The following is a 25,148-nucleotide window of genomic DNA, read 5'->3' on the forward strand; positions in this document are numbered from 1 at the left end:
AGAATTTCATTAATATTATTGCATGAAATAATCTTGAGACATGTCCAGAGAAGTTTTGGGCCTGAAGCATAAACAATAATAGCTCTATAAAGTTACTACTAAAAAAAAAATTACAAAACACAATCGGTCTCATATGGTAATTTTTATAAAAAAATTTCTTATATAAGAACAAAGACATTTGATAAAGATCGCAATGGAGGCAAAGTCAAAGGGGCTTTGTAACTCACCAGTCAACACCGTCCATATATAAACCTCATATATCTAGTTAGTGACAACCACGTCTGAACGTAGTGGCCGAAGCCGATCGATGTGGTAATCACGTAATTTCTTCTGGCCAACGTCAGTGGTTGGTGGAAGGAAACAAATTACTCACAGTAACCGTTTTTACTACTATTAGTATTAATTAGCAAATAAAAACACAAAAAGCCACATGTTTATATTTTTAAGATGCATGATAAATTGATATTATAGTTACTAAATTCTCAACTTGCGCATACAATAACTAAAATTTGAAAAATTTATTTTTCAACATAAATAATATATTTTCCAAATAATATTCACTATATATATTTACACATTTTACAAATTGTTTACGTGAAACAAGTTCATTATGACAAATTGGCAATATTCCCTTTAGTTACATCCTCGTATAGACAAGTATTTAATATCTATCACACTTCAAGAAGTTTGTTTTCTCTTCACAACCACCACTTTTACTTGTCTTCTTCTTTCTCTCCGGCTAAAATAACCGCCGATAAAAACAATGCTCCGGCTAAGCAACGCCGCTGTAATAACAACCAATGCAATCCTCGCATTGATCGGCCTTGCAACTCTATCTTTCTCCATCTACATCTTCGTTCACGGTCCAACACAGTGTCAACGCTACGTTCAAAACCCACTCATCGTAACAGCGGTTCTCCTGTTCTTCATCTCTTCCTTAGGCCTTATCGCTGCTCTCTACGGAAGCCACATCATCATCACTCTCTACCTTTTTTTCCTCTTCCTCTCCATCCTTCTCCTCCTTGTCCTCTCTGTCTTCATCTTCCTTGTCACGAACCCTACGGCCGGAAAAGCGTTTTCCGGGAAAGGAATAGGTAATGCCAAGACAGGAGATCTCCAGAACTGGATCGGGAACCATTTCCTTCAAGGGAAGAACTGGGAAGGGATCACCAAATGCTTGTCTGATTCTAGGGTTTGTAAGAGGTTTGGTCCACGTGACGTTGACTTTGACTCCAAACATCTCTCGCATGTACAGGTATGTCTTTATATATACATCAAGTGGTTCTTATTTAACAATGTATACTAGACAACAATCTTAACAATGTGTTAAAAGCGGTTTTGGTTTTTTTTTTTTTTTTTTTTTCTTTCGTTTAGTTTGGTTGTTGTCGACCTCCCGTAGAATGTGGATTCGAATCGAAGAATGCTACGTGGTGGACAGTTCCAGCGACAGCAACTAGGGCCATGGCAGGGGATTGTAAAGCGTGGAGTAACACACAGAGCCAGTTATGTTACGCGTGCGAGTCGTGTAAGATTGGAGTTTTAAAAGGGATAAGAAAAAGATGGAGGATTCTTCTCGTGTTCAATCTTCTTCTCATACTTCTTGTCGTGTTTCTTTACTCATGTGGCTGCTGTGTCAGAAAGAACAATCGTGTTCCTTGGAAGCGCCGGTTCCTCTAATTAAAAGCTCCTTCCGTTTAATTATCCTTCAGATTTATTCAATATATTATTTTTGTATTATACTTTTCAAAACTTTAGTTCATGTCTGATGTTTCCTCTAGTGAATATCGTCGTTGTGTTTATGAATATTGGTTTGAAGAATATGGGGTTTCGGTTGTATTAATGTGTGTTCAATGATGGGAAAAAAACAAATGACTATTGGAACATGTTTTAATGTTTTGGTCACATATTTAGATAAAAATAAATAGAAATTAGAGAGTTATATATGTGAATTAACATGTAGAGTTGGTAGTGAAGGAGGGAAGAAACACTTGGAGCAAACAATTGGACAGTTATTCATATACCAAGTGATGATGTTTTAATATTGATATAACTCGTAATCATGATGTTTTAATATTGACCGATTGAATTAAAAAGAAGTTATATATATCGAATGATCATACATGATAAGTGTATGTATAAAAAAAGTTGACTGATGAACTCACATGAAAGAACTACTTTACTCAACACCAATTTCTTCATTAAGATAATTTGATTCCTTTAATTTTTTTTTTCTTCTCTTTTTGGTTTAGTGTAATGGTAATTATTGATAACTCTTTCATATTTGAGAAAATGAGAAACAAATCAAACAGTTAAAAACTTACACTAATATTTCCGAAGCAACGTTCTGTAATTGTTGTGGGCAAAAGAACAAAAACTGTCTCGATAAAACCTCAACTTACTTGAGGAAAGTACAAGATAGGAACAAAAACCCATAAGCGACCAGTGATGTTAGGAGCTCGAGCGTCCATGTCGGGTTAAGGAGTACCGTCGGAATCATGGGAATGATTAGTGAACCGCAGAACCACCCAGCCACTAATGCTCCAATTCTGCAATCATAAAAGCCAAACAGATCATGAGATAACGAGTAACCTTTGAGTTTTCAATTTAGCTAATTTGATAGGACTAGGAGTTTACCCAATTAGACAAGCTCTCCCCAAGCTCTTTGTCTTCTCATTCAGGAAATATATGCACGCAGCCAATGATACCGCCACCTACAAGTACAGCCACAGATTTCATAAACCATATATGTGAACAAAGTAAGAAGAGAAACTCATAAACTTCCATCTCTGCATCGAAGTGTTAATCCTGTGCTAAGGTGTCTAGTATAGAATAGCTGATCATCTGCTAGATTAGATCGTCTACTAAAGATTATAATCCCATTGTACAAGTAGCAAACCTGAAACGCAGGACCGCCTTCTGCTGAGTTCATGATACTCCAACCACCCATGAAGGCAAAGAGGAAAAGTCTTCTGAATATAGTGTCCACTGGTGGCATTTCAACAAAATCAAGAAGAGCCTTGAGCCAAGGAGGAGATTCGTCAACTTTCTTCTTCAACCTTGTTTTAAGATTGATTTTAGTCTTCTTCCTTCTGATAAAACTAGACATTAGAAGCTTCTCGAAAGCGCCTTCTATTGATTCTTCGCTTCTCTCATGTCCAGCGTACTGCTGTAAGAGAAAGTTACGGGAAGCCCAGATTTCTTCCTCGGAAGCATATGGACTAATTCCTAGACGCTTGTACGGATCCCAAACTCTGGTCCGAGGGAATGTGGGGGCATTGCCTATACAAAGTCATTCACATAGTAGCTAGACATGAGCAACAACTAAAAAAACTCAAAGCTTGAGAAAGTGAGGAGGAGTATATATAACTCTTATCTTTCTAAGCAACTCTACACTAAAACCCATTATCTATGTCTCTTCAAGAATCCTTCATTCGAATTGTTCCACAAAAGATGATTTTTTTTGGGATAAGAAACGACCAAATCGTAATCGAAACAGACTAAAATTGAGAAAAGGGGGTTTTACAAATTGAGGGAGAAGAGAAGACAATACATACCTCCATATGAAGAATCAAGGGTGCACCTAACGATTTTGAAGTTTCTCGAAACATTCCGAAATGGTAAAAGTGGTGACTTATTGGAATTTCGTACGAGAGAACTGAAAAATCAGAAAACAACAACAACGCTGATTACATAAGCTCTGTAAGAATCCAAATCCATGGAACTTACAGAAACAAACCCTAAAAAAATTTCCAAATCCGAATTTGAACAAAGCCACCAACTAATTGCGACGAGTTAGTTCAAAATCCCTAAGCAAAGACGAAGGGAGAGAGAGAGCGAGAGAGAGAGAGAGGGAAAGCAAATTACAGCTTCGATGGAGCGATAAACGGAGAAGATACAGTAGAACCGGAGAGAAGAAGAGACGAGGACATCGTTCCTCCGCCGGACTAACCCGACGGCGTTTTATAGCTTAGGCTTCGCTGAAGATGAAACTAGCTTATAATAAGAACGTTTTGTGTATATGAAAAGGAAGATAAGCGTGTAGTTGCTATCTTGCACCGACTCGCGTACATTAGATAATGACTCTACATCTTTTAAATTTCACGTTTATGTCCATGTATTTAGTAAATATTCGAATATCACCCCTAATATTTCCCAATTAGTTAACATGACACCTGTTAATTGGTCACCAACTCACAAAATTTGAAGTCAGAATTGTTTCAAATTACTGTTTTATAGTCAATATCCTGTTATTTACGTTTTTCAGTTTAAAAACAAAAAATATGTGATCAACGTTATTTGATGATTATTGTTTTATGCTGTGTTTTGGATCCAATATTATGGTTTTTATTTATTATTGTTATGAAATAGAATACATAATCTTAAATAGGATGGGGTAAAGGATCTGACTACAAGACTATTTACACTACTAGACCCTCTCTTTATTATGTGATTTGAGAATCAATTATTGATACAGACGTGGACATGGATGTGGATTTTACAACAAAGACTACAAATGTGGTTTTGTGTTGAATGGCAAACCAACAATTGGTATTTTGAGAGCAATTGCCTCAAAGCTTTGAGTTAAGACCGGTCTGAGTTAGCTGTTGCCTTAGAACTCTTCTCATAACTTTATTTGTGGCTGTCCTCGGTAAAGAAGGCAGATTCACAACAGATGATACCTTGAAATCAAATGTAAAAAACACACATTAGCCCGCTAAATTGTCTGAAATCTGAAACCACATAACAACTTATGAACTCTCTTGTGTTTGTTGTTTGTATGATATGTACCTTGAATAATGGATTCAGTTTCTTTTGTATCTCAGAGTTGAAGGTTTTCTTTAAGAGGCTCAATTCGTGATTTGATGACTCCGAGCTCTTGAGCACAACAGCGATTACTAGCTGCTCAGGACCGCCACTAGGAGGTGGAACACCAATGGCTGCTGTCTCCAGAACATTTTCATCAACGCAGTTACACACTCGTTCGATCTCAATAGAACCGACCTGCACAAATACAATTAACAGAATGCCGCTTGTGATGATGATACAGATTGTTAGGCTGGTGCATATTTCTTATTAATGGAGATGATCTTTCAATACTATATAGGAATCTGTACAGTAAGTTTACCTTTATGCCACCAAGATTCATTGTGTCATCAGCACGTCCGTGAGCACGGTAGTATCCTTTTGAAGTCCGTTCAAATAAATCCCCATGTCTTCGTAAAATCTATCGAAAAGCAGACAAGCTTCAGACTTTAAACAGACGAAAACCTCTATCTACATATGGCTAGAGTTGGATTACCTGTCCTTGGAAGGTGGGCATTCCTTTGAAGTAAACTTTGTAGTGATTTCCGTTCAGAAGAGTGCTAGAAGCTCCAAATATATGAGGAAAAAGTGCCAATTCGCCTACTCCTGGTGCGTATGGAGGCTAAAACGAGGAAGAAAAAGTAAAGATCATACATCATTTATACCGTAAGGTTTTTCAGAAGAAACACTGCATGACCTATATAATATCATAAAGTTTCTTACAATTGAATCGCCATCTTCACCGAGAATGAAAAGCTTGCAACCCATGGCAGCTGTGCTAAAAGCAGCCAGCGACTGGGGTTGAAGCAAAGAACCTGCGATAAAACTACCTCCAATCTCAGTTCCGCCACAATACTCGATTACGGGTTTGTAATGTGCTCTGCCCATCAGCCATAGATACTCGTCTACATTTGAAGCTTCACCAGTGGAACCAAAACAACTATCGCAAAAGTATCAATATAAAATATCAATGTTACGGCATAGACAAATCTTCTTGACTTCAACAACTAACTACATAAGATGTTTAAATTTGTTATCAGAAATAGCCACAATATATACCCAAAATAATAGATATATTTCTGAAAGAATACGTGGTGGCATAAAAGCATTACTTTACTTCTTATTCTCAAACAATCAATGGTCCGCACCACAGATATAATTTAGGCTCAACAACTTTCTGAATATGCACTTTCGGTATTACCGGATTCGTGACCAGTCATAGCCAGAAGTAGAGTTTGAGTTTTGCCATGTCCGAACAATGCTTGGTATCACGCCTAACACTGTTACTTCGGCATCCTAACCCCAGAATATAAACATATGGTAAATTTGATGTCTTATTTTATTTGTGGAAATCTTTGCACAGTCAACCATGCAATGAAATCCCAAACTAAACCATTCAATGAAATCCAGTCATTCATAGCTCCCATTTGATGTTTCACGATGCAATGTTTTCTTTTGTCTCTGTTAGGCTTTTATTTCTGTTTAAACCATGAGATGAGAATGCATAGTTTTATGATGTACCTGCACAAACTTGGCAAACGCAGGACCAAGAGGTGATCCATTGTATAATCCCATGCAAGCCCCGTTTATCAAGGAAGCATAAACAAGCCACGGACCCATCATCCACCCAAGGTTGGTCGGCCAAGCAATAACATCCCCCCGATGAACATCCAAGTGGCACCAAGCATCAGCAGCAGATTTCAGAGGTGAAATGTTTGTCCATGGAATAGCCTTTGGCTCACCTACACCAGGAATAAAAAAACTTGGTAATTCAACACCCACATCCTCATCTACATAACATGAAGCAGTTTGATTCATTGATTTACCAGTGGTTCCTGATGAGAAAAGGATGTTCGTGTAAGCTCCTGCAGGTTTCTCTACAGCAACATATTCCACGCCTCTGTTTGCACAGTATAGCATACATCATTTTCAAATCTCCGGGAATGGAACAGCAAGCTCTAAGTGTTTCTCAAACAATATCGTAGTAACTAGATTTTAAGGACTCTGTTTGACACAATTGACATTTCAGAATAGCTTGATCCAAAACTTTAGTTGTCACATTAGACCATTACTAACCATAGCAATAATGTTTAGCAGTTTTTCCTATTCTAACTAGAAGCTGCGAGATAATATGAAATGCAGTAGACAGTACCTCAAACTTCTTGCATTCCCCAGAAAGTTGTTCCAAGACAAATCCTTCTCACGCAGCTTCGTTCTGCAGCTAGAGCCTCTAGCTGGGATAACAACTGCCAGAGGTGCTTCTGCATCAACGACTCTTCTGCAGAATGGAGTAGATAATGTTAGACCAGTTTTACAGCCAAGATCTTGAAACAAAACATGTCCTGTTGGATTACAAGAATTTCACCTATAGAGGGGAATACTTTTATCACCGCGAATAATCACATCCTGCAAAGAAGAAAAAAGAAATGAAATGAAAACTTTAAAAACTGAAATACAATGAGTAGAAACCATGTTATACGCTGCTTTTTTTATACAGTGGCCACTACAATAATTCAAACACTGCGACTTTTCACTGTTCCTAAATCCACAGATCACCTAACAACCGTTCGGATTTTGGCCACAACTTAAACTAAATTCAAAAAGCAAAAGCAAACAGTACATCACTAAAACCATCACATCACACTGTATAATAGGTTAACAGCAAAGTGTACACTTTCATTATCCATCCATCAACGAATCATAAAAAAATTTACCTGAGTAAATATGGCTTTAGCTTTCGAAATTTTAAGCCGTGTTGATATTTCACGGGGAGAGAAACTATCGGCTATGGAAACAACTACATGGCCAGCTAAGACAATGCCAAGGTAGATGATCACAGACTCAACATTCATTGGCATATCAACCGCAATCGCTGACTCTTCCTCCAAATCCAAAGCACTAAGTGCATGTGCAACCAACCTACACATCATACAACAATAGTTTTCTTGATTTTGATATTAAAATAAAAACCACAACACTTGAGAAAAAAACCATCACATAAAAAGCATCCGTTTTAATCTAACAAAAGGAGACAAAGATGAGAAATTTCATACCAGACATGTGATCGTAACTCGAGAAGTGTCATGGTATTAACAGGAAGATCATCGCTTCCTTCGTCACGCCATCTAATCACAATATCATCCAATCTTCTCTTGAAACCACTAGTCAAACAATTTCTTGCAGGATTCAAGTAAGCACCAGGAAGCCAATTACCTCCAGGATTAACTCCAGATGTATCCTTTTCTAAAATACACTTAGGAGGTACAGAGAACACTATGTTTAACTCATCCAGTACAGTTTTCCAATACACCTAATCCAAAAAAAAAAAAAAAAAAACATATAAATCAACAGCTGATTTCATGAAGATCAAATAAAAAACACACTACATAAAAAAAGTTACCTCAGGATTCGACACAGAGAACTCTTGAAAACTCGAGAAACTCGAAACTGGGTTCTTGTAATTCTCACCTAAGAACACTTTACCACGCCTCTCTAGTAACTTCCCTACGTTAGTTGAAGAAGCAACCTTCCTATAAAAAAATCATAAATTTTAAGAAGAATCAAACAAAAGATGAAAAGACGGAGAAATCGATTATAAGTAGTAAGAAAAAACCATACGGGTCGGGTATCCAAGCGGGCGGGTCGGGTCCGAAGTCTTTGTAGCAACCGTAGTACAACATCTGATGAAATGAGAAAGGGAGATTAGGATGCAAGATCCGCCGAGAAACCTGAACCCATGTCTCCACCGGCGCGTCGGGACCATGACTACGAATAATCTCGCCGAGATCCTTGAGAAGCTTCTCAGCGACATCGCCGGAGATGCCTAGAGCTTCGACGTCGGATTTGGTGATCGAATCTAGGGATTTGTACGCCATTTTTGATTTTTACAGAGGAAGCTTTAACAAAGCATGAATGAGAGAATGATTCAAAAAATTGGGTGAGAGTGGCAGAGATGAGTGGCAAAACTGTCCACGTAATATAAAGAGCGCTCGTGACTGCCACGTGTCAATCTAATTCTGATCTCTGACAATTTTTTTGTTTTTGCTTCACTCTTTACACGTCTGATTAAGATCATCATCTTCTTCTTCTTGATAGGAGTTACATTTTTGATTACTTTTTTTTTTCTTTTTTTCAATTATCATGTTATGAATCTTTTTATTGATTCCAGTCTATATACATTATACATTGTATGAATTATGAACTTTGAATCTTTTTATTGATTTCAGTCTATATACAGTATGTAGTTGAACTTTCTGACATGCAACTTTTTTTTCTTCCTCTTTTCTTTTTATCTTTTCCACTTTTGTGATCATTATCTTGTATTTGTTTATGATGTTTATATGTATCTTTTTTATTGATTTTTCAGTCTAGATACGACTTCTCATCCATTTGGATCATATATATGAATCAGTATAGTTTTATGATTTGATGGATATTGCACAATTTTCAAAATTTGTATGTGTTTTTTCACATTATTGAGAGCACTAAACTAAACTCCAAAAAAACTTTTGTATACAGCAAATGGCGAATGGCAAATGGCAAAGCCCACTTAAAGGTAAAGCAAAGCCACAGTGACAGACCTACCAAGATTGTCCAAAAATGATTTGATGTGCACATACAACCAGAGTGTAAAGCTATCCTCAGTTTACTTCTTAATCTCAAATTCTTACTACAACTTTACAAGATTTTCAGATTTCTTATACATGATCTGCAGGTTTTGCTAAATTTACTTCAGTTCGATTTCATATTCGTTTGTTTATTTTTCTGGTTTATCATGATCGATCCATCAATGTAAAAGACAAGTAATAACTCGAAAATCTTTATCAAAAGATATATATATCTCTCAAAGTTGAGAAATAAAGGAATTTAAAACAAGACCTTTTTAAAACTATATATGTATCCTCTTGTTCTTTTTTTCAGTCGGAGCTAGGAAGGAACTTGGTTCCGGATCTAGTGCCGAAGTTTGCCGGGATAATACGCGATGGGGACAAGACTTGCGCGAACGAGAAGTTGTATGAATCAGTGCCTAACCTGCTCTGCAACCATCCTCTGCCACCAGAGAATCCATCTGCCACAATATAACAATTCTTGAACCCGAGAACCTTTAACGTTTTCGCTACTATCTTAGCCGAGTCCGAGTACCTACAGGCCAAATAAGACCGATAAAGATTAGAAAGATGAATCGTTATTGGTTTAAGTACATTGACAACTTCATCTAAAGAGAAATAAACAAAACTCACGAGTCCAAGATGATGATATTGGAGCCTTTGTTGATTTTCTTGAGGTAAGAAATCTTTAATGCAGCTATCTCTGCTTCAACCCGTTTCGAGTTCCTCACAATTCCTTTTACTTTGTTTGGTAGTTCTTCTAATCTGATCATCACAAGAACAAGGGTTTTTGTGTTTCTCTCAATCTTTCCGGTATAGAAAACACGAAAAAGGATGTTCAAAGATAAACAAACACTTACGGTATGGCGATCATACGGTTCTTAGCATTAGAAGGGAGCCTTGGAATCCCAGCTTTCTCCTTGTCTTTCTCTGATCTTATATCCACCATTAAGTAGTTCTTGGAACAGAGAAGATCAAGGGTTTGAGCCGGTGTGAGATCACCTTCATTCAAAACATCAACCACAAATACAGAGTTAATTCTCAATTTTTTTTTTGCTATGCTTCACTATATACTAATAATAACATCTGTGACATTTCCACCAAAGTTAATTTATGTTGGCCTCAAGATGATCTGTATGGAGTATCAAGCTAAAAAATGAGGTACCTTTGTATCCACGGAAGTTAAAAGATATTGCAGACCAAACAGGAGGGAGAAGAAGGTAAGCAATAAACGCAGCACCAGCAGCAACAACAATGACACTAGGATCAGCTGAAGAAATTGTGTCCATGGTCGATGAAGCAATCGGCTTAGCATCTTCAATCGCTTTTGTTGTCTGTTGTGCTACATCTGTTACTGTCTACATACCAAGCAAGATAACACAAACCATTTTAAACCCTAAACCCCAAAACCTAAATTGCTAACTTCTCCAACAAATTTGCAATGTTAAAAAAATCTGACCTTTGCAGCATTAAAGACAGGCTCTGAATCAAAACCAGAGTTCTGCATTGCTTCTTGAGCTTTCTTTGAAGCTTCTGAGAAAGCAGGAGAAGCAAGCTTTATAGCCTCTTCACCAGCTTGCTTTGCAATGGGCAAAGCAGTGTCCAAGGCTGGTTTAAGAGCATCTCCTACTACTTGGAACACACGCTGCGTTGCATCAAAAACACTCGAACCAGTTTCTTGAACTTGGTTGATTGTTTTCTCCACCTGTTAAACACAAGAACACTCGTTAGCAAAGAAGATTTGGTCATCACAAGACAAAGTTAAGTGAGATTTTTATTACTTCAGTGAGAGAGGAGACGATTTGGTCCTTGGAAATGGAAACAGCAGCTTTGGCTTCATGTGGAGGAGATGCAAAAAGAGATAACAGAGATATTGAGGTTGATGTTGGAAGTGAAACAGAGATTTGTCTCACTGTCTTCTTACAAAACGAAGAAGAAGAAGAAGAAGGAAGAGTGAGTTTTGCAGATACTGAAGACTTCATTGCCATCTCCGCCATAGCCATGGTTTCCTCTCTGCCACACCTTTTTCCAAATCAATGCGACAGAGAAAGAGACAAAGAAACTCTTAATACACTTCTCTTCAATGTTTGTCTGCAAACTGTTTTCTTCAGCTTTACCCTTTTTTTCTCTAAAGATTATAAAGAAATTGAGTTTCTGGTTAAGATTGAACAAAGGGGGATTTGAAAGATGGTTTCTGATTGGTCAGACTTATCCTACGTGGCAATTTTTGGTGTAAGCTTAGCCATTCGTTACCGATCCAAAACCGAATCTTTTGCTTTTGCGTTCTTGATATATGTAGTACAAGAATTTTATTGTAAACAGTAATATCAAAGGTGTACACTGTACTACAGAATAAGAGCAACAATACACTGAAACATTAGAAATTATACAACTAAAAACAGAAACAAAGTGTGGTAAAGAAGTGCACGGTTGTGAACAAAGGAACTGTATGTGTATTAGCCGCCTCTTTGAACAATATGCTTCATCTGTTCGATTGTTAATCGAAAAGGCGGTTCAACCTCCAAACGCCTCAAATTGTGTTACCAATCAAAACCATAGTAGAATGTATATCTCTTGTATGAACCAAAGACCAAAACTATAATCAAACTTCATCCAAACACAAAACCAAGACTGAAGGAAGATGACCAAACATACCAGATCACTAGCTTCATAGCATAAACAATATCTTTAGTTCCCCATAATGTATAGTAGTAATATACCATAACAAGACCTTAAAACAAACTAGCTAACATATAAGCAAACTCAAAGCCGGTTTTTCAATGATGCTGTTTCATGGATTTCACAACTATGCTGCTATCAAAGTATTAAGTTCACGTTTGTTAACAAATTCCCTGGAAAGTAGAATATCAAATCCATTAGTAAGTAGTGACACAATCAGTCCATCATCACGGTCACAACCTCTATATAAGAATAACACTATTTTCTGATGTTTAAACGCCTGTCTTGCGTGAGGAATCTAACAAAGTCTTAGACTCTTAGATCTTGAAAAAAAAAAAGAACAAGATTCTCATTTGCTTACCTAATATGAGAATGGAATCATGTTACCATTTGAAGTTTGCTCCAAGGAAATATTAAAACCCACGAGCTGAGGAATCCATTCACTTCACAAGATTCCTTCACCTTTTTCTCTTTTTTTTTTTCTGTACCAGCCAAAGAAGAGCAAAAGAGAACACATATGACTACCAACGAAAGTGTCTTTCTCAACAGATAGAGGGCGACAGACACGAAAGTTCCCTGAGTGAATTTGATTCTTCTTGATCATCTAACTTTCATAATAAATAGTAATGCTTCAAAACAGAGACTAATGCAAAAAATAAACAAGGAAGCAGTATTTGCTCTCTGGACTGCTATGAGTCAACGAATACCACCACTTGAATCCTGATTAAAAGGGTTATTACGCTATCTGGATTGCACAATGTAGCACAGTTTTTGAGTAGTTACAACAATGCTAGTATCAGAAAAGGGCAATGTCCTCGTAAAATTAGCAAGTAACATAGAGCCAGAGAAGAAAACACACAATGCATCAAGAAAACCAGAGATCAGAGCATCATAGCCAATGGTCAGACCAAACACAAAACCAGCAGTGAGGGGGAACGAAACTATATACATTATTAGGTAGAACTCAAAATCTTAGCTACATGTTAAAACCAAATGCATCATTAATCAATCAGATTCAAGACCATTGTTCAAAAAAAACAGATCAAGAGAATAAGTTGACAACACAATATTATCACTAACCTGTAGAGGAATACTAAAACTGAAAAAAACAGATATGTTACCAAAAATAAACAAACAAACACTAAAAACTTTTTTTCAAAGAGACAAAGACACAGTTCTCTTTACTTTGCTTTCATTACCAAATTACATTTGGGACAAAAGAGGATGAAACAAATTCAGGGAAGGAGCAAGCGCTGGATGCAGAGGTTTATCGATCGATTCGTGCTTTCGATGTAAATTATATTCCAAAACCATCGAAACATTTAAAAAAAGAGAGTTCCCAGGAATTGATCGATGAACCGCTGCCTCCAGCGACTTTACTCTTCAAAATCAAATCACTCATAAATAATTACAAACATAAAATTTGTATGAGAGATCTGAGAGAATGAATTGATAAGGTGATTGAACACAAATAATTGTCATTGATCTCAAAAAAAAAAGAAAGAAGATAAAAATATATACTGAGAGGTAGATGCATAGTCATAACTATATCTAACGAGCTCTCGAATATATAGAAATTTTATGAGAGACTGAGATTGAGAGAGAGAGAGAGAGGAGTGGGTTACAAAACAAATATACAAATACAAAAACATGCATATGAGTGAATAACTCTCTGGAAACAATAAAAATCTTTTAGAAAGGAGGAGAGGAAGAATCTTTCGTGACTCACCGTTTTTGCCGTACAAATTTATCATCCTCGTCTTTTGTCCTTTTTGGTCAAAAATAAATAATTTATAGGACTCAAAAGTCTCTATGATTGACAGACTCATGAAATGATTTTCACATTTTAAAATTATTTCTTCTTCTTTTTATTACTGTTTTACTTTTAGTATATCGTTTTCCTGTTTCTAAAAAAAAAAAAAAAAAAAAAAGTATATCGTTTTCCATTTTTGTAAACATTTAAGCAACGAGTAGGTTTCTTTCAACAATTTGACTTTAACCAACTTATGGAAACAAGAATTGAGCAAAGCACTGTAAACATATATAGAGTAAAATCTTTCTTCAGATATTTTCTTTTTGATACAGAGGCCGGTAAGTCACTCGATGTATTACAACTTGGTGACCTACGTTATTGGTGAGATCTTAACAAGTATTTTAACCTAAAATTTGATCTTAAAATACTTATTAAAATCTCACCAATAATATTGCCTTCGACTTTTATACTTTTAAAATGAATGTTAGTCACTCTCAAATACTACTAGAATGAATGTTAATCTCTCTCAAATACCAACATCAATGAATCTTTGGATTATCCAGACAAGACATAGCCCTATCTACAGTTGCCTCATCCCCGCAAACTAGACGGAACAGAAAGGTAAAAGCTCCTACCCCATGCGGTTAATATATTTGCAAATTACCAATGTAGATCAAACCAAAAAAAGAAGAAGATTACAAATGTAATATCGTTTTTTTAATATTATAAATAGTTAAAGGAAACTGTTAAAAATTCTTAACTTGTACTCCAAAACTAAACTGTTAAAGATTACAAAAATAAAATTTTAAATCAATTAAAAAATTGTCTTTTGGCGTTCCAATAAACCCCTTTTCCCCAATAAACCCTAACTCCGCAGCAGCTTTCATCTCCTTCCTCCTCCTCCTCCTCTTCCCTCACTCTGTATTCAAAATTCAAATGTTTGGTTTCTCAATGAGAACTTTAATCTCACCATCTCTTGTTCCCTTCTCTCTTCACCACCTCCCTAAACCTTCTCTCTTCTCCGCCGCACTTCGCTTCTCCTCCCTCACCATTTCCATCTCCGCTACCAACAACAATTCCCCCAAACATTCACCTTATTCCGCAATTTCCACCAGAAACGCACATACGACGGCATCATCATCATCGTCATCACTCTCCCTCTCACCTCCCGGAGAGATACACGTCGTAGTCGGTCCAATGTTCTCCGGGAAAACGACAACACTTCTCCGCCGTATCCTCGCCGAGAAACAAACCGGTAAAAATATCGCCGTCATCAAATCGAACAAAGACACAAGGTACTGCACCGAATCGATAGTGACTCACGACGGCGAGAAGTTCCCGTGCTGGTCACTCCCGGATCTATCGAGTTTCAAGGAGAGATTCGGAATCGAAGACTACGAGAATCGGTTAGACGTGATCGGGATAGACGAAGCTCAGTTCTTCGGAGATCTATACGAGTTTTGCCGCGAAGCTGCTGATAAAGAGGGTAAAACTGTAATTGTTGCTGGATTGGATGGTGATTTCATGAGGAGGAGGTTTGGTTCCGTGCTTGATTTGATTCCGATTGCGGATACAGTCACGAAGCTGACGTCGAGGTGTGAGGTTTGTGGGAAGAGAGCTTCGTTTACGATGAGGAAGACGGAGGAGAGAGTGACGGAGCTCATCGGTGGAGCTGAAGTGTATATGCCTGTGTGTAGGAGTCATTATGTTTGCGGTCAAACCGCTCGTGCCGTTTTGGATTCTTCGTCTTCAATCAAAACGCATGATGTTGTTGTAGCGACTTCACTTTAATGTATTGTAGTGCCGCCGATTTGAGAGTTTGTAGGATTTTTTGTAGTCTTCTAGTTATTTAGCTTTGAGTTTTAAAGTATGTACTATTTAATCAATGGTTTTAAACTTGAACAAGATAACATGGTAACATTCTTTCTCTTATATACATTTCATATGTAATTGGGTGATTTGATCAACACTACAAGCCAAAAGTAAGCAAATCTTTTGCCAACATATATAAATAAAGGACAATACAATTTTCCTGTGTCTCATACGAACAATGAACTCAACAACAACATCATTTGTTATCCTGACCATAATGTGCGACAGTGCAGAGAATCATTCATTGCATACCTCGATGCTATGTTGTTTCAATGTTCACACAAAATCTTTGCAAAGGCTCTGTTTCTCCCTGAGTTTAATCAGTCCACAGCTGTGGTTAGGTTTTAGTCTCGTCGTATCCTCTTCTCCCGCCTTGACTCTTTCCGTTCTTCGTCTGAGCTGTACCGCGAAGAAGATGACTTCTTGCTCCTGTGATGCTTCGAGTGCTTCTTGTGGCTGCTTTTCTTCTCTCTAGAAGATTCTCTTCGCTTCCTTCTTGACCTTGAACCTTGCTTATCCCGGTTGTGGTAGTCGCTGGATGAATCGCTCTCTGAATTATTGTTCCTATATCTATCCTTCTTACTAGATCGTTTTTTACTCCGTTCATCTCCTGAGGATTCACTCGAAGATAGATCGTTGCCGCCACTCCGTTTTTTTGGAGACTTCTCTCTCTTTTTTCTACTCTTTTCTTCTTCGGACCCGAGAGCGAGGCTGCTCGTCTTCTCCTCCGCTTTCTCTTTCAATCCCGATCTACCAGGGGTTTTATCAGAAGAAGCTTCCGGTTTGCTTCTGGACTTTCTCTCTTCTTCCATTGGCTTTATTCCTTCCTGGTGTGGCACATCAGAAGGTACTTCGAACCCTAGTTCTTTCCCTAGAGATTCTAGGAAGTCACCAGCTATAAGTCGGTTTAATGTGGTAGCAGCAGCTTCATTCTTCTTTTCTTGACCCTCTTGTATCTTTCCGTTCATTGGTTGATCTTCATCATCTTCAGAATCATCAGAGAAGATGGCCTACAAGTGAACATGACAGAATATTTATAGATCGAAATTTTCAAATTGAGAATAAACTTTCTCTGACAAAGACACCTGCATTACCTTGTAAAGATCGACAGGCCTCTCCACGTTCTCCACTTCTACCTCAACTTCAGGCTCTTCTATTGATGTCTCTTTCTTAAGTTCTTGCGACTCAGATTCATGACGTGCAGATGCAGCTTTCACTGTATCCGGCAAGAATATGAGAGAATCCATTTTGTTTCTCGCTCGCGGAGGAGGAGGCAGCTGTAAAATTGAAGGGTCTGTATTGATCAATCAAGTAATAAATTTTACACATAAGCAAGAACATGGCACTGAAACATTATTAAAGTACAGCTAACCAAAAGAGATCATACAGATGCAGTGTCTCCACGTCATTTTTATCTTAACATGCATACCATTCATTCTTAACATATCTCACCAAGGGCAAAATTGCATTTGATATGATTAATGACATGATTATGCAAAACTTCACCAACAAGTGCTCTCCACAATAAGATATAAATTGTTTGATGTGTAGAGGAAGCTATTTTCTAGTGTTCAATGAATTTAAGCTTTAAATGACATTCCAAAACGCAGAAGCAAGGAACCACTTGTTTACCTTTCCCATGAAAGGATCAGGGAGATCAAAACGTTTGCACAAAAGAGGTGCAGGACGCCATTGGAACTCTTCCCTTTTAGGGTATGTCTTGCTCGATTTCATGTCTACGACTCCAGTGTCTTTAATTTGCTGTAAACAAAAGTTTTAGGTATGAGCATAGAACCCCCAATGAGCTGAATAACTGCAATTGAGATTCTGTAGAGATACCTCTGTTCCACCAGAAGTAAACTGCAGGCCTCCTGCAAGGAAGTCGATAGGCCGTTCAGTAGCCCGTCTGACCTCCTTATAGGCTTTCCCTTTCTCGATTGCTTCAGCTGCAGCCTCAAAGTCCAGCCTCTCTTGAGCACGAGCTGATTCTGACATTTTGTTAACTCTGTTGGAGTCTGTTGAACGTAACCCTCCTTTGTATTTCTCCTTGAGAAACTGCTCAAATCTCTCCTGTTTTACTGGATCATCTTTGAAGGGCTTAACAGCATCTGCTGCCTCTTGCTATTTCAAGGAAAGAAAGGTCAGTCTAGAATGTTAGTGCAAGGAAAACTAAGGTTCCTTGAAACTCATGTACCAAGAATAATCCAACTAAAATTCTGATAAGGTGTGAATTTGTTTACTTACAGATGAAGCTGATTTGGTAAATGTATCAGAGAGATTGGTCGGGAACTGGAAGGAGCCTCCAGAAGAAGCAGAAGCATCGGTTTCTTTCAAACTTCTCTGCAATGGTTTTTCACCTAATAAGCTGCCACGTGTTTCTGCAGTCATTTTCTGTACACTTGAAGACAGCTTAACATCCAATGTCAGCTTATTTTGATCACTGCGCTTTTGTTGCTCCTCCCACAGCCTTCTAGCGTAGTAGTCATGACCAATTCCTCCCCGAAGAAAATCAAACAGCTGATTTGATTGGTTCTTCTCTCTAGAAAGATCCTCGTACAGTTTTCCACAACGGGAAACAAAAGTTGCAAACCCCTCGATCAAAAGTTTCAGATTACTATCTGCAGGGGGAGGAACATCTGGAGGAGCAGAAAGAGTTGGCTTAGTTTCAGCCTCAAGGGGACCAGAAAATTTATGCCGGGCCACATAATCCTTTGGGATTTTTGGAGGATTAAACCTGGTATAATATAAAACAGAAAATGACATGAATTAGACTCTGTAAGTATGAAGTAAAAAGTCATAATAAGAAAAGTCGGAGCAAAAGTTCCACTGAACATGCAATTGTTTGACATTAATTTAATGACGTCCTCATGTTTGTGGATCATTGAAACATTAGTTTGAATCACCTCTCCATACTGTAGTCAGAATTCTTAGCAGCTCCAAAACCTGGCAGAACGTCATGCTCTTTTGAGGTTAACCTCAGTCTATTGTCATTGCTCGGTTTTGCTGGCTGTTCATCTTCTATGGTATAAGTCTGATCAAAATCGTAACCTGAAAAAAAAGCAAACATTTTGGTATTGCAGCATATCTGAGAATAAGTGGTTGATAGATCAAAACCAGTACTTCAAATTTCAAGCAAGTTTTTGCACCTATTACGAATATTATTTTCCAAAAGAATATTATTTTGACTACATACAGGAGCTAGAAGTTAACTATGGTGAACAATGGTTTGTCACCTCTAGGATTACAAAAAATGCAACCCCAACAGACTCTTATGCATATATGAACAAAGAAAACCATGAGTAGGGAAGTAGCTCTTCTGGGCTTACCACCATAGACATCTTCATCCTCAACATCAAGTTCCTCAAGTGCCCCAATGCCAAAACCCGGAGCAATCTTTCCTGCTGATTGGTCAACTCATATTAGTAACTAACACAACCCATGAGTAGTTCTCACGCAAAAACAATGCTAAGTAAAAGATGGCATAGAGATACGCAATAGAACAGAAGTATCTTTAAGCAAAGAAGAGCAAATTGATAAGAAAGAAAAAAATGGCGAGTTAAAATCTTACATTTGGGTCCAAAAAGACTTTCCTTCATTGACAAAGGTTTTCTGAAGCCAACCTCCTTATTAGCAGACAAGCGAGATCTTTTCTTTTCTACAGATCAGAAAAATGAGAAGCAAGTCAATGACCAAGATTACCCTGTCAGCAGAAACATCATAAAAGACCAAACTAGATACCTCTAAATTCAGGAGCATGATTGAAAGGATCAAATCCTAATCCATGCAGATCCTGCTTTGGATTGAGAACATATACCTGCAACAGATAAAGGAGGAACAAAGGATATCATCATTATCAACGCAAGTGAGGGTAATATCAGAAGAACCTCGGCAGCAGATTAGAAGCAGTTTTCACAGTCCACGTTTATTCTGCTACGAAATGTAGAAGAGATGTTCAAGAAAAAGTGACTAATAGATGTATGAAACCAGTAGCAATTGCAATCAACAACATAAAGCTTGTTTGCAAAGAAAAACTTGAATTTTGACTCACAGGAGTGCTTTCAGAAATTTTAATATCTTCACTAAATTGTGGATCCAGAGAAGTTTCCACTTCAGTCTCCGAAACCAGTGAATCAGACGTTTCCTTCGTATTCTCATCAGTAGAGAAGGCTAAGAATGCTTTCCTAGCTTCTCTACGAGCATCTGCACCGACAAGGGTATAAAAGAGAGAGCCACGAAATAAATAGCTTGCTGTGAATTTCCAAAATAAAAAGGCACTGACGGTTTTTATTGGTGCACAAAAGAAAATTATGGATTAGTGCATTTTAAACAAGTTCAAACCTGAGCTAGCACGCACATCCTTTATTGAATGACCACGCCGCCATCCCATCTTTAGCAACAGTTTGACCCCTGAACAATATAAAGAAGCATATACGTGAGATCAGGTTTTCTCCACTTGATGCATAAGAAAATAGAGAGAACGAAATAGATTGGAACTATTGTAAAATATTAAAGAGACATTTAGAAACTAACCAATTGACTCTGAAACTGGAGCAATAAATTCGTCAGGCACTGGGCCGGGAATGGCTGATGGCCTGTGACACAAATAACAATGTTACAAATGATAGCAACATCATAGCCAGCTCGAATGAGAGAAAAGGAATCTTAAGTTGTAGCATCTTCTTTTAGAAAACAGACTATCACACATTTTCTAAACATGACTAATGCCAAAGCAAAATGAATGCAAAGCATAGCTCCTAACAAGCTTCCAAATGAATGCAAAGCATATTAGAAAATAAGAAAGAATGGGATTTCCCAACATAGTTAAATTCTGGCCAGCTATAACCATGGATGAGATGTATTAAGGAAAATGACACATAAGTACGCAGATACCTCTCATGCTGTTCTTTCTCAGCTTGCTTGCGGGAATATTCGGCTGCCGTAAAACCAAACGTGTCAAACTGTGAGCTCGCGGACAGTGATTGGCCCTCCATATCCTGAAATGAAAAAGCATTTAGAATGGCTTAACAAGTTAACATCATTCCATATAGTGCCCTCTTCCACAGAGCAAAATACAAATTTCCAAATCCACTTTCCCTTTGACCAATTATAAATGTAACAGAAGAATTATGCAATATGCCGTAATCAAACTTTAACAAGCTTAACAGACCAAACAAAGTGAAGAAGATAAAACATACCGCCCTTTCATCTTCATCGAGAAAGTCTGAAATACTTTGCTTCCTTGCTCCAGCTCTGTTCTTCCTTGATGATGTAAATGACTGTGGAGCCCAGCCTGAAATTCAGTTTAGATTATAAACAGCAGAAAGCAGGTAAAAAGTCTTTAAAAATCAGGTAACGTAAACTTACCCTCTTTTGACCCCACTGTATTGTAATACCCAGCAGAGTATCCACCAGTAAATGCTCCATGGAACCTTCTCCGGCCTTCTTCATCCGTCACCTGGGTATGGTAAATCTCGAGATGTTAGTAGCTTTCCACATATAACTATATACAGATATACGTTATCTACAGTAAACAAAAAAATCATAGTGAACAGTCTCCGCACAAAGAACCTTGACAAGGAATTGTGAGCAATACCATGAATCCAATAGTAAGGAGAAAAAATTTCAACACAGATCGCTTCAATTAGTTTTTAATTATAGACCAAGGAAGATGCTAACTTTTATAAATGCTTAATTCAAAATACCTACAAAGGCAACCCCTATATGCAGGTTATCAATCTAATAATTATCCATAGACACATTCATAAGCAAGAACAAACACAGCATACATCTAAATCTCAGATACACATCATTCTAACTTGATTCTAAGTATTAGATCAGCTCCAGTAGAGAGACATTCACTTGGATTACCTTCCTTAAGATTAACTCCCGGATACTCAGAAATTTTCAAGCTGCTTAAGCTCCAAATAAATAAATTTAAAACCCTGAAACGGGATTGCCTCAGAGCTCTCTAACCTCACTCTACATTATATAACCTCTTAAGCTCTCTACAGTAAGTTAAAATCACAAAACAGCACGACAACGAAATACTTCCATGTTCATAGCCAAAGCGAGTCTCTCGATACTTAATTTACCTAATTCATCCGAAAACTAAACAGACGAACAAGAAGATCAAAGAGAGGAATCACCTCTTGCTTCCAAGCAGGGAGAGTTCTAAGATTGCCTGAAGCACCAGCGACTGCTTTCTTCTTCCGGCTCGCGATATCTTCCTCGCGCTCTATTGGTGTTCCATGAAACACGAAATCCTCCTCGTCTGACGCCATTGTATTCACCTCCGAGAACGAGCTGCAATTCGAGATTCTAGACGAGAGTCCCCGGAGAGGCAGAATCAGAGTCGATATATGGGCCTAGTTCATATCAACACTTTTGGCCCATTTACAGGGGTTTGATTTTATTTAAAATAAAATCTCATTCCTTCGACGGGGATTAATATTATCTTCACGCGCCGTCTCCAAGCATTCTAAAAGAAAGTGGGATTCACGCGCTTTGCGTCTTCCGTTGCCCTAATCGACTCCTCTAGAGAAGGCGAAGGAGAGAGAAAATTCCTCCGATAAGGTTCCGTACAATCCGATCGACTTACCAGCGCCGTATCTCGCCGCGACTCGGTTGAATCGTCTGCTCTCTGATTTGGATCTTCTCTTTGAACCGCTTTGACTCAGTTACGGTGAGTCGACTTTTTTCATTTGCCGCTTGATTGCTCCATATACGGATCTTCGTGTACGATTAACCTTACCCTTTGATCTGATTAGTTCTGTAGATTCAAACAATGGATCCAATGGATATAGTCGGGAAATCTAAGGAAGACGCTTCACTTCCAAAAGGTTAGTTTTGTTTTTTCGATCCATTTCTACCGTTGGTTTGTATCTGTATCTTCTAGATTTTGCAATTATGTTGTCTATGGTTCTGATCTGGTATATTGAATAGGATCTGTAAGCTTGAGGGTTATAGGATTCATGTTTGTAGTTTTGCTAAGAGTAAGTTTGTTCTCTTGTTGTTTTAGCTACGATGACTAAAATCATAAAGGAGATGTTACCACCAGATGTACGTGTTGCTAGAGATGCTCAAGATCTTCTCATAGAATGTTGTGTAGGTAAGATCATATATTTTCTCTCATATGATATAGTCACTTGCTCCACTTGTGTGTTAGTTCACGAGTTCTTGGGTTTCTTACTGTTTGTTGTTCTTAAAATGTATTTTGCAGAGTTTATAAATCTTGTATCTTCAGAATCTAATGATGTTTGTAACAAAGAGGACAAACGGACGATTGCCCCTGAGCATGTTCTCAAGGCACTACAGGTTCTTGGTTTTGGAGAATACATTGAGGAAGTTTACGCCGCCTATGAGCAACATAAGTATGAAACCATGGTAATAATTCTCTACTTTCTTCACTTCCACTCAATACCCTAGAAGAAGAAGATGAAGAAACGATTAAAGTTAACTGTCTCCTATGTTTGCAACTCTATAGCAGGACACACAGAGAAGTGTGAAATGGAACAGTGGAGCTCAAATGACAGAGGAGGAAGCAGCGGCTGAGCAACAACGTATGTTTGCAGAAGCACGTGCAAGAATGAATGGAGGTGTTCCGGTTCCTCAACCTGAACAACATCCAGAAACCAACCAGAGAAGTCCACAAAGCTAATTGAAACCATCCTTTGAATCCGATTAGGCAAAAAAGAAAGAAAAAAAAAAAGCATCCTGTTAACATTCCCTTGTAAGTGCAAATGCGTATGTCCTCTGTTTATATGCTCTTTAGTATATTATATGTTAGCGTTTCATGATCTAAAAAACAAACCCTTGTGATTCAGATGTAATTAGTAAAACAATCCTTGTTTTGTGTTACTCGTGTCTTCACTAAGTGCGGTTGGTCAAATCTAACACCATGAAACATGGTTTGGCGATGAGTATAACTGTCTTTCCATAAACGAGAGATGCTCGATCATTGTCACTTACCCATTTTGACAGTTGTGAATAATAAACATATGTCAACAACACTAGAAAGTGATTTACACGTATATATAACACTGAATAATTTACATAACTAAAGAGAGAAACCAATGATTAATCAAAATTATTTTAGTTTCTTACCAAAAATGAGTATAAACCGATGTATCATGGTGACATCATAAAAGCACCGGAGTAACTCAGTTACTAGGAGGACCATCACCGGAGTGACGTGTCAGTTCGCAGGTTTCTGTTTACTCTGCAGCCGACAACTAATAAGAGAATCCGAACAGACCTCTCTAGTACATAGTATCTCTTTATTTATGACGTCAATAAAACCTAGACTTGGTTTCGTTTATTTTTGTTTTCTTTTTCTGTAACACTATTTATAGAGACATTCGTTTGTATTATAGTAATAGTAGTAGTAGTAGTAGTAGTAGGGGATGGTTATATTCTTTGACACAAGACAAAGCCTGTCGAATGTTGTATACCTCTTCTCAATGGCCTGTCACACCATTCTTTATCTTGAGAATATTTCGTACTGAATCGAGACTGTAAAAACAAATTATGAACATTTTCACCATCACTGAATAGTTATATAGATCAAGCTTTCCGGTATAAAGCCCTAACAATGTATAGTATTAGTCTATCATACATAAGATTGAACCACAAAACTTCATCTATGCTAATCTTTAGTGCTCAGTCTCATAAAGTAACGGGACAAAGGACTCGAGCTTCTTGTTAAATTTATAATCATACAAATTGCTCTTTTAGTTAGTTGATGTCATATACCTAAAGTACCAAACCAACATGTATGATTTTTTAAGTTTCGAGTGGTGTTGATATGCAGAAATTGCTGAATCGTTGCAGAGAAATAAGGACAAGACGTCATTGCCGCTTGTGTCATATTACTGTCTTCCGTTTTTTTTGCCAGTAAAAGTAAAAAAACCTAATTTTACTGCCAACAAGTCAACAACTATGAAAAGAGTTATCAGAACTGTTCGTCTTTCATGGTAAAAAAAAAAAACCGAAAAATAATAATAATAAATGTACTATTTGCATGCATTTATTTGATTGTATGCTATATTGATCATTATAAAATGACTCTTTGCAATATTTTTTTGTTTCTTATCCGTTCAATTTGTAAACATATATGATAAGAGATGGTTAAAAATTGTACAAAAAAAGATTTGATATAAAGAAGAAAGGATTTTGATAAGTGTACTATAAGACTCCACTTTTTACTGTATAGACAACAAAACAAAGAAGAGAAGAATTGGAGTCAAAAAAAGGGGTTTGAGTCAAACAAAACAGGTGAGGGGGCTCTTTGTTGTAGAGAGGAACCCCACATCGAAAATGAAACAACAAACACACTTTGTCTCTCCAGGATTCTTTTCTTTTGTCTCATTTCCTCGTGTTTCTCCCAAAGTATTCAAACCAAAACAAAAACACATATCCTCATCCTCCCCCCCCCC

The 25,148-nt window shown here is 37.6% G+C and overlaps 7 protein-coding genes across 11 annotated transcripts; 3 read left to right on the forward strand and 4 right to left on the reverse strand.

Moving 5' to 3' along the window:
* The first annotated feature begins 712 nt into the window (after nucleotides 1–712).
* On the forward strand, nucleotides 713–1,858 carry LOC17883490 (tetraspanin-12). Its single transcript, XM_006289320.2, has 2 exons — nucleotides 713–1,255; nucleotides 1,375–1,858. The coding sequence occupies exons 1-2, from the start codon at nucleotides 764–766 to the stop codon at nucleotides 1,675–1,677; spliced, it is 795 nt and encodes a 264-aa protein (XP_006289382.1). The 5' UTR covers nucleotides 713–763; the 3' UTR covers nucleotides 1,678–1,858.
* A 422-nt stretch (nucleotides 1,859–2,280) lies between these two features.
* LOC17882093 (protein CHAPERONE-LIKE PROTEIN OF POR1, chloroplastic) lies at nucleotides 2,281–3,986 on the reverse strand. The gene is made up of 5 exons (XM_006288432.2): nucleotides 3,865–3,986; nucleotides 3,555–3,655; nucleotides 2,897–3,279; nucleotides 2,635–2,711; nucleotides 2,281–2,546 (listed from the first exon to the last, which is right to left on the reverse strand). Exons 1-5 carry the CDS (start codon nucleotides 3,927–3,929, stop codon nucleotides 2,396–2,398), a joined length of 777 nt encoding a protein of 258 aa, XP_006288494.1. The 5' UTR covers nucleotides 3,930–3,986; the 3' UTR covers nucleotides 2,281–2,395.
* Nucleotides 3,987–4,417: 431 nt separating this feature from the next.
* On the reverse strand, nucleotides 4,418–8,760 carry LOC17881525 (probable acyl-activating enzyme 17, peroxisomal). 3 transcript variants are annotated; one of them, XM_006289801.2, is made up of 14 exons: nucleotides 8,422–8,758; nucleotides 8,204–8,333; nucleotides 7,857–8,113; nucleotides 7,518–7,722; nucleotides 7,169–7,209; nucleotides 6,956–7,081; nucleotides 6,630–6,703; nucleotides 6,325–6,545; nucleotides 6,005–6,099; nucleotides 5,527–5,743; nucleotides 5,300–5,425; nucleotides 5,126–5,224; nucleotides 4,789–5,001; nucleotides 4,418–4,679 (listed from the first exon to the last, which is right to left on the reverse strand). In XM_006289801.2, the coding sequence occupies exons 1-14, from the start codon at nucleotides 8,676–8,678 to the stop codon at nucleotides 4,569–4,571; spliced, it is 2,172 nt and encodes a 723-aa protein (XP_006289863.1). In that variant the 5' UTR covers nucleotides 8,679–8,758; the 3' UTR covers nucleotides 4,418–4,568. The 3 variants fall into 3 exon arrangements, with proteins under 3 accessions (XP_006289863.1, XP_023635729.1, XP_023635730.1); XM_023779961.1 differs by having other exon boundaries at nucleotides 6,325–6,703; nucleotides 8,422–8,760; XM_023779962.1 differs by lacking the exons at nucleotides 8,204–8,333; nucleotides 8,422–8,758 and having other exon boundaries at nucleotides 7,857–7,928; nucleotides 8,017–8,101.
* Nucleotides 8,761–9,591: 831 nt separating this feature from the next.
* On the reverse strand, nucleotides 9,592–11,527 carry LOC17881256 (calcium sensing receptor, chloroplastic). Its single transcript, XM_006287859.2, has 6 exons — nucleotides 11,192–11,527; nucleotides 10,870–11,115; nucleotides 10,576–10,768; nucleotides 10,271–10,412; nucleotides 10,044–10,175; nucleotides 9,592–9,945 (listed from the first exon to the last, which is right to left on the reverse strand). The coding sequence occupies exons 1-6, from the start codon at nucleotides 11,411–11,413 to the stop codon at nucleotides 9,720–9,722; spliced, it is 1,161 nt and encodes a 386-aa protein (XP_006287921.1). The 5' UTR covers nucleotides 11,414–11,527; the 3' UTR covers nucleotides 9,592–9,719.
* Nucleotides 11,528–14,694: 3,167 nt separating this feature from the next.
* Nucleotides 14,695–15,774, forward strand: LOC17884259 (thymidine kinase b). Its single transcript, XM_006289785.2, has one exon. It carries the CDS (start codon nucleotides 14,779–14,781, stop codon nucleotides 15,631–15,633), a length of 855 nt encoding a protein of 284 aa, XP_006289847.1. The 5' UTR covers nucleotides 14,695–14,778; the 3' UTR covers nucleotides 15,634–15,774.
* Nucleotides 15,775–15,825: 51 nt separating this feature from the next.
* On the reverse strand, nucleotides 15,826–22,100 carry LOC17881912 (G patch domain-containing protein TGH). Its single transcript, XM_006286947.2, has 16 exons — nucleotides 21,861–22,100; nucleotides 21,079–21,169; nucleotides 20,910–21,004; nucleotides 20,605–20,708; nucleotides 20,245–20,306; nucleotides 20,053–20,121; nucleotides 19,763–19,914; nucleotides 19,453–19,528; nucleotides 19,283–19,369; nucleotides 19,041–19,115; nucleotides 18,618–18,762; nucleotides 17,959–18,448; nucleotides 17,554–17,835; nucleotides 17,347–17,475; nucleotides 16,809–16,991; nucleotides 15,826–16,724 (listed from the first exon to the last, which is right to left on the reverse strand). The coding sequence occupies exons 1-16, from the start codon at nucleotides 21,993–21,995 to the stop codon at nucleotides 16,059–16,061; spliced, it is 2,841 nt and encodes a 946-aa protein (XP_006287009.1). The 5' UTR covers nucleotides 21,996–22,100; the 3' UTR covers nucleotides 15,826–16,058.
* Nucleotides 22,101–22,226: 126 nt separating this feature from the next.
* On the forward strand, nucleotides 22,227–23,571 carry LOC17881877 (protein Dr1 homolog). Of its 3 annotated transcripts, none has more exons than XM_023779966.1 (5): nucleotides 22,227–22,396; nucleotides 22,482–22,553; nucleotides 22,733–22,822; nucleotides 22,934–23,097; nucleotides 23,201–23,571. In XM_023779966.1, exons 2-5 carry the CDS (start codon nucleotides 22,499–22,501, stop codon nucleotides 23,369–23,371), a joined length of 480 nt encoding a protein of 159 aa, XP_023635734.1. In that variant the 5' UTR covers nucleotides 22,227–22,396; nucleotides 22,482–22,498; the 3' UTR covers nucleotides 23,372–23,571. The 3 variants fall into 3 exon arrangements, with proteins under 3 accessions (XP_023635734.1, XP_023635733.1, XP_023635732.1); XM_023779965.1 differs by having other exon boundaries at nucleotides 22,228–22,396; nucleotides 22,490–22,553; nucleotides 23,198–23,571; XM_023779964.1 differs by having other exon boundaries at nucleotides 22,230–22,396; nucleotides 23,198–23,571.
* Nucleotides 23,572–25,148: the final 1,577 nt, after the last annotated feature.

This window comes from Capsella rubella, unplaced genomic scaffold (assembly GCF_000375325.1).
Source record: "Capsella rubella cultivar Monte Gargano unplaced genomic scaffold, Caprub1_0 scaffold_6, whole genome shotgun sequence".
Taxonomy (NCBI): Eukaryota; Viridiplantae; Streptophyta; class Magnoliopsida; order Brassicales; family Brassicaceae; genus Capsella; species Capsella rubella.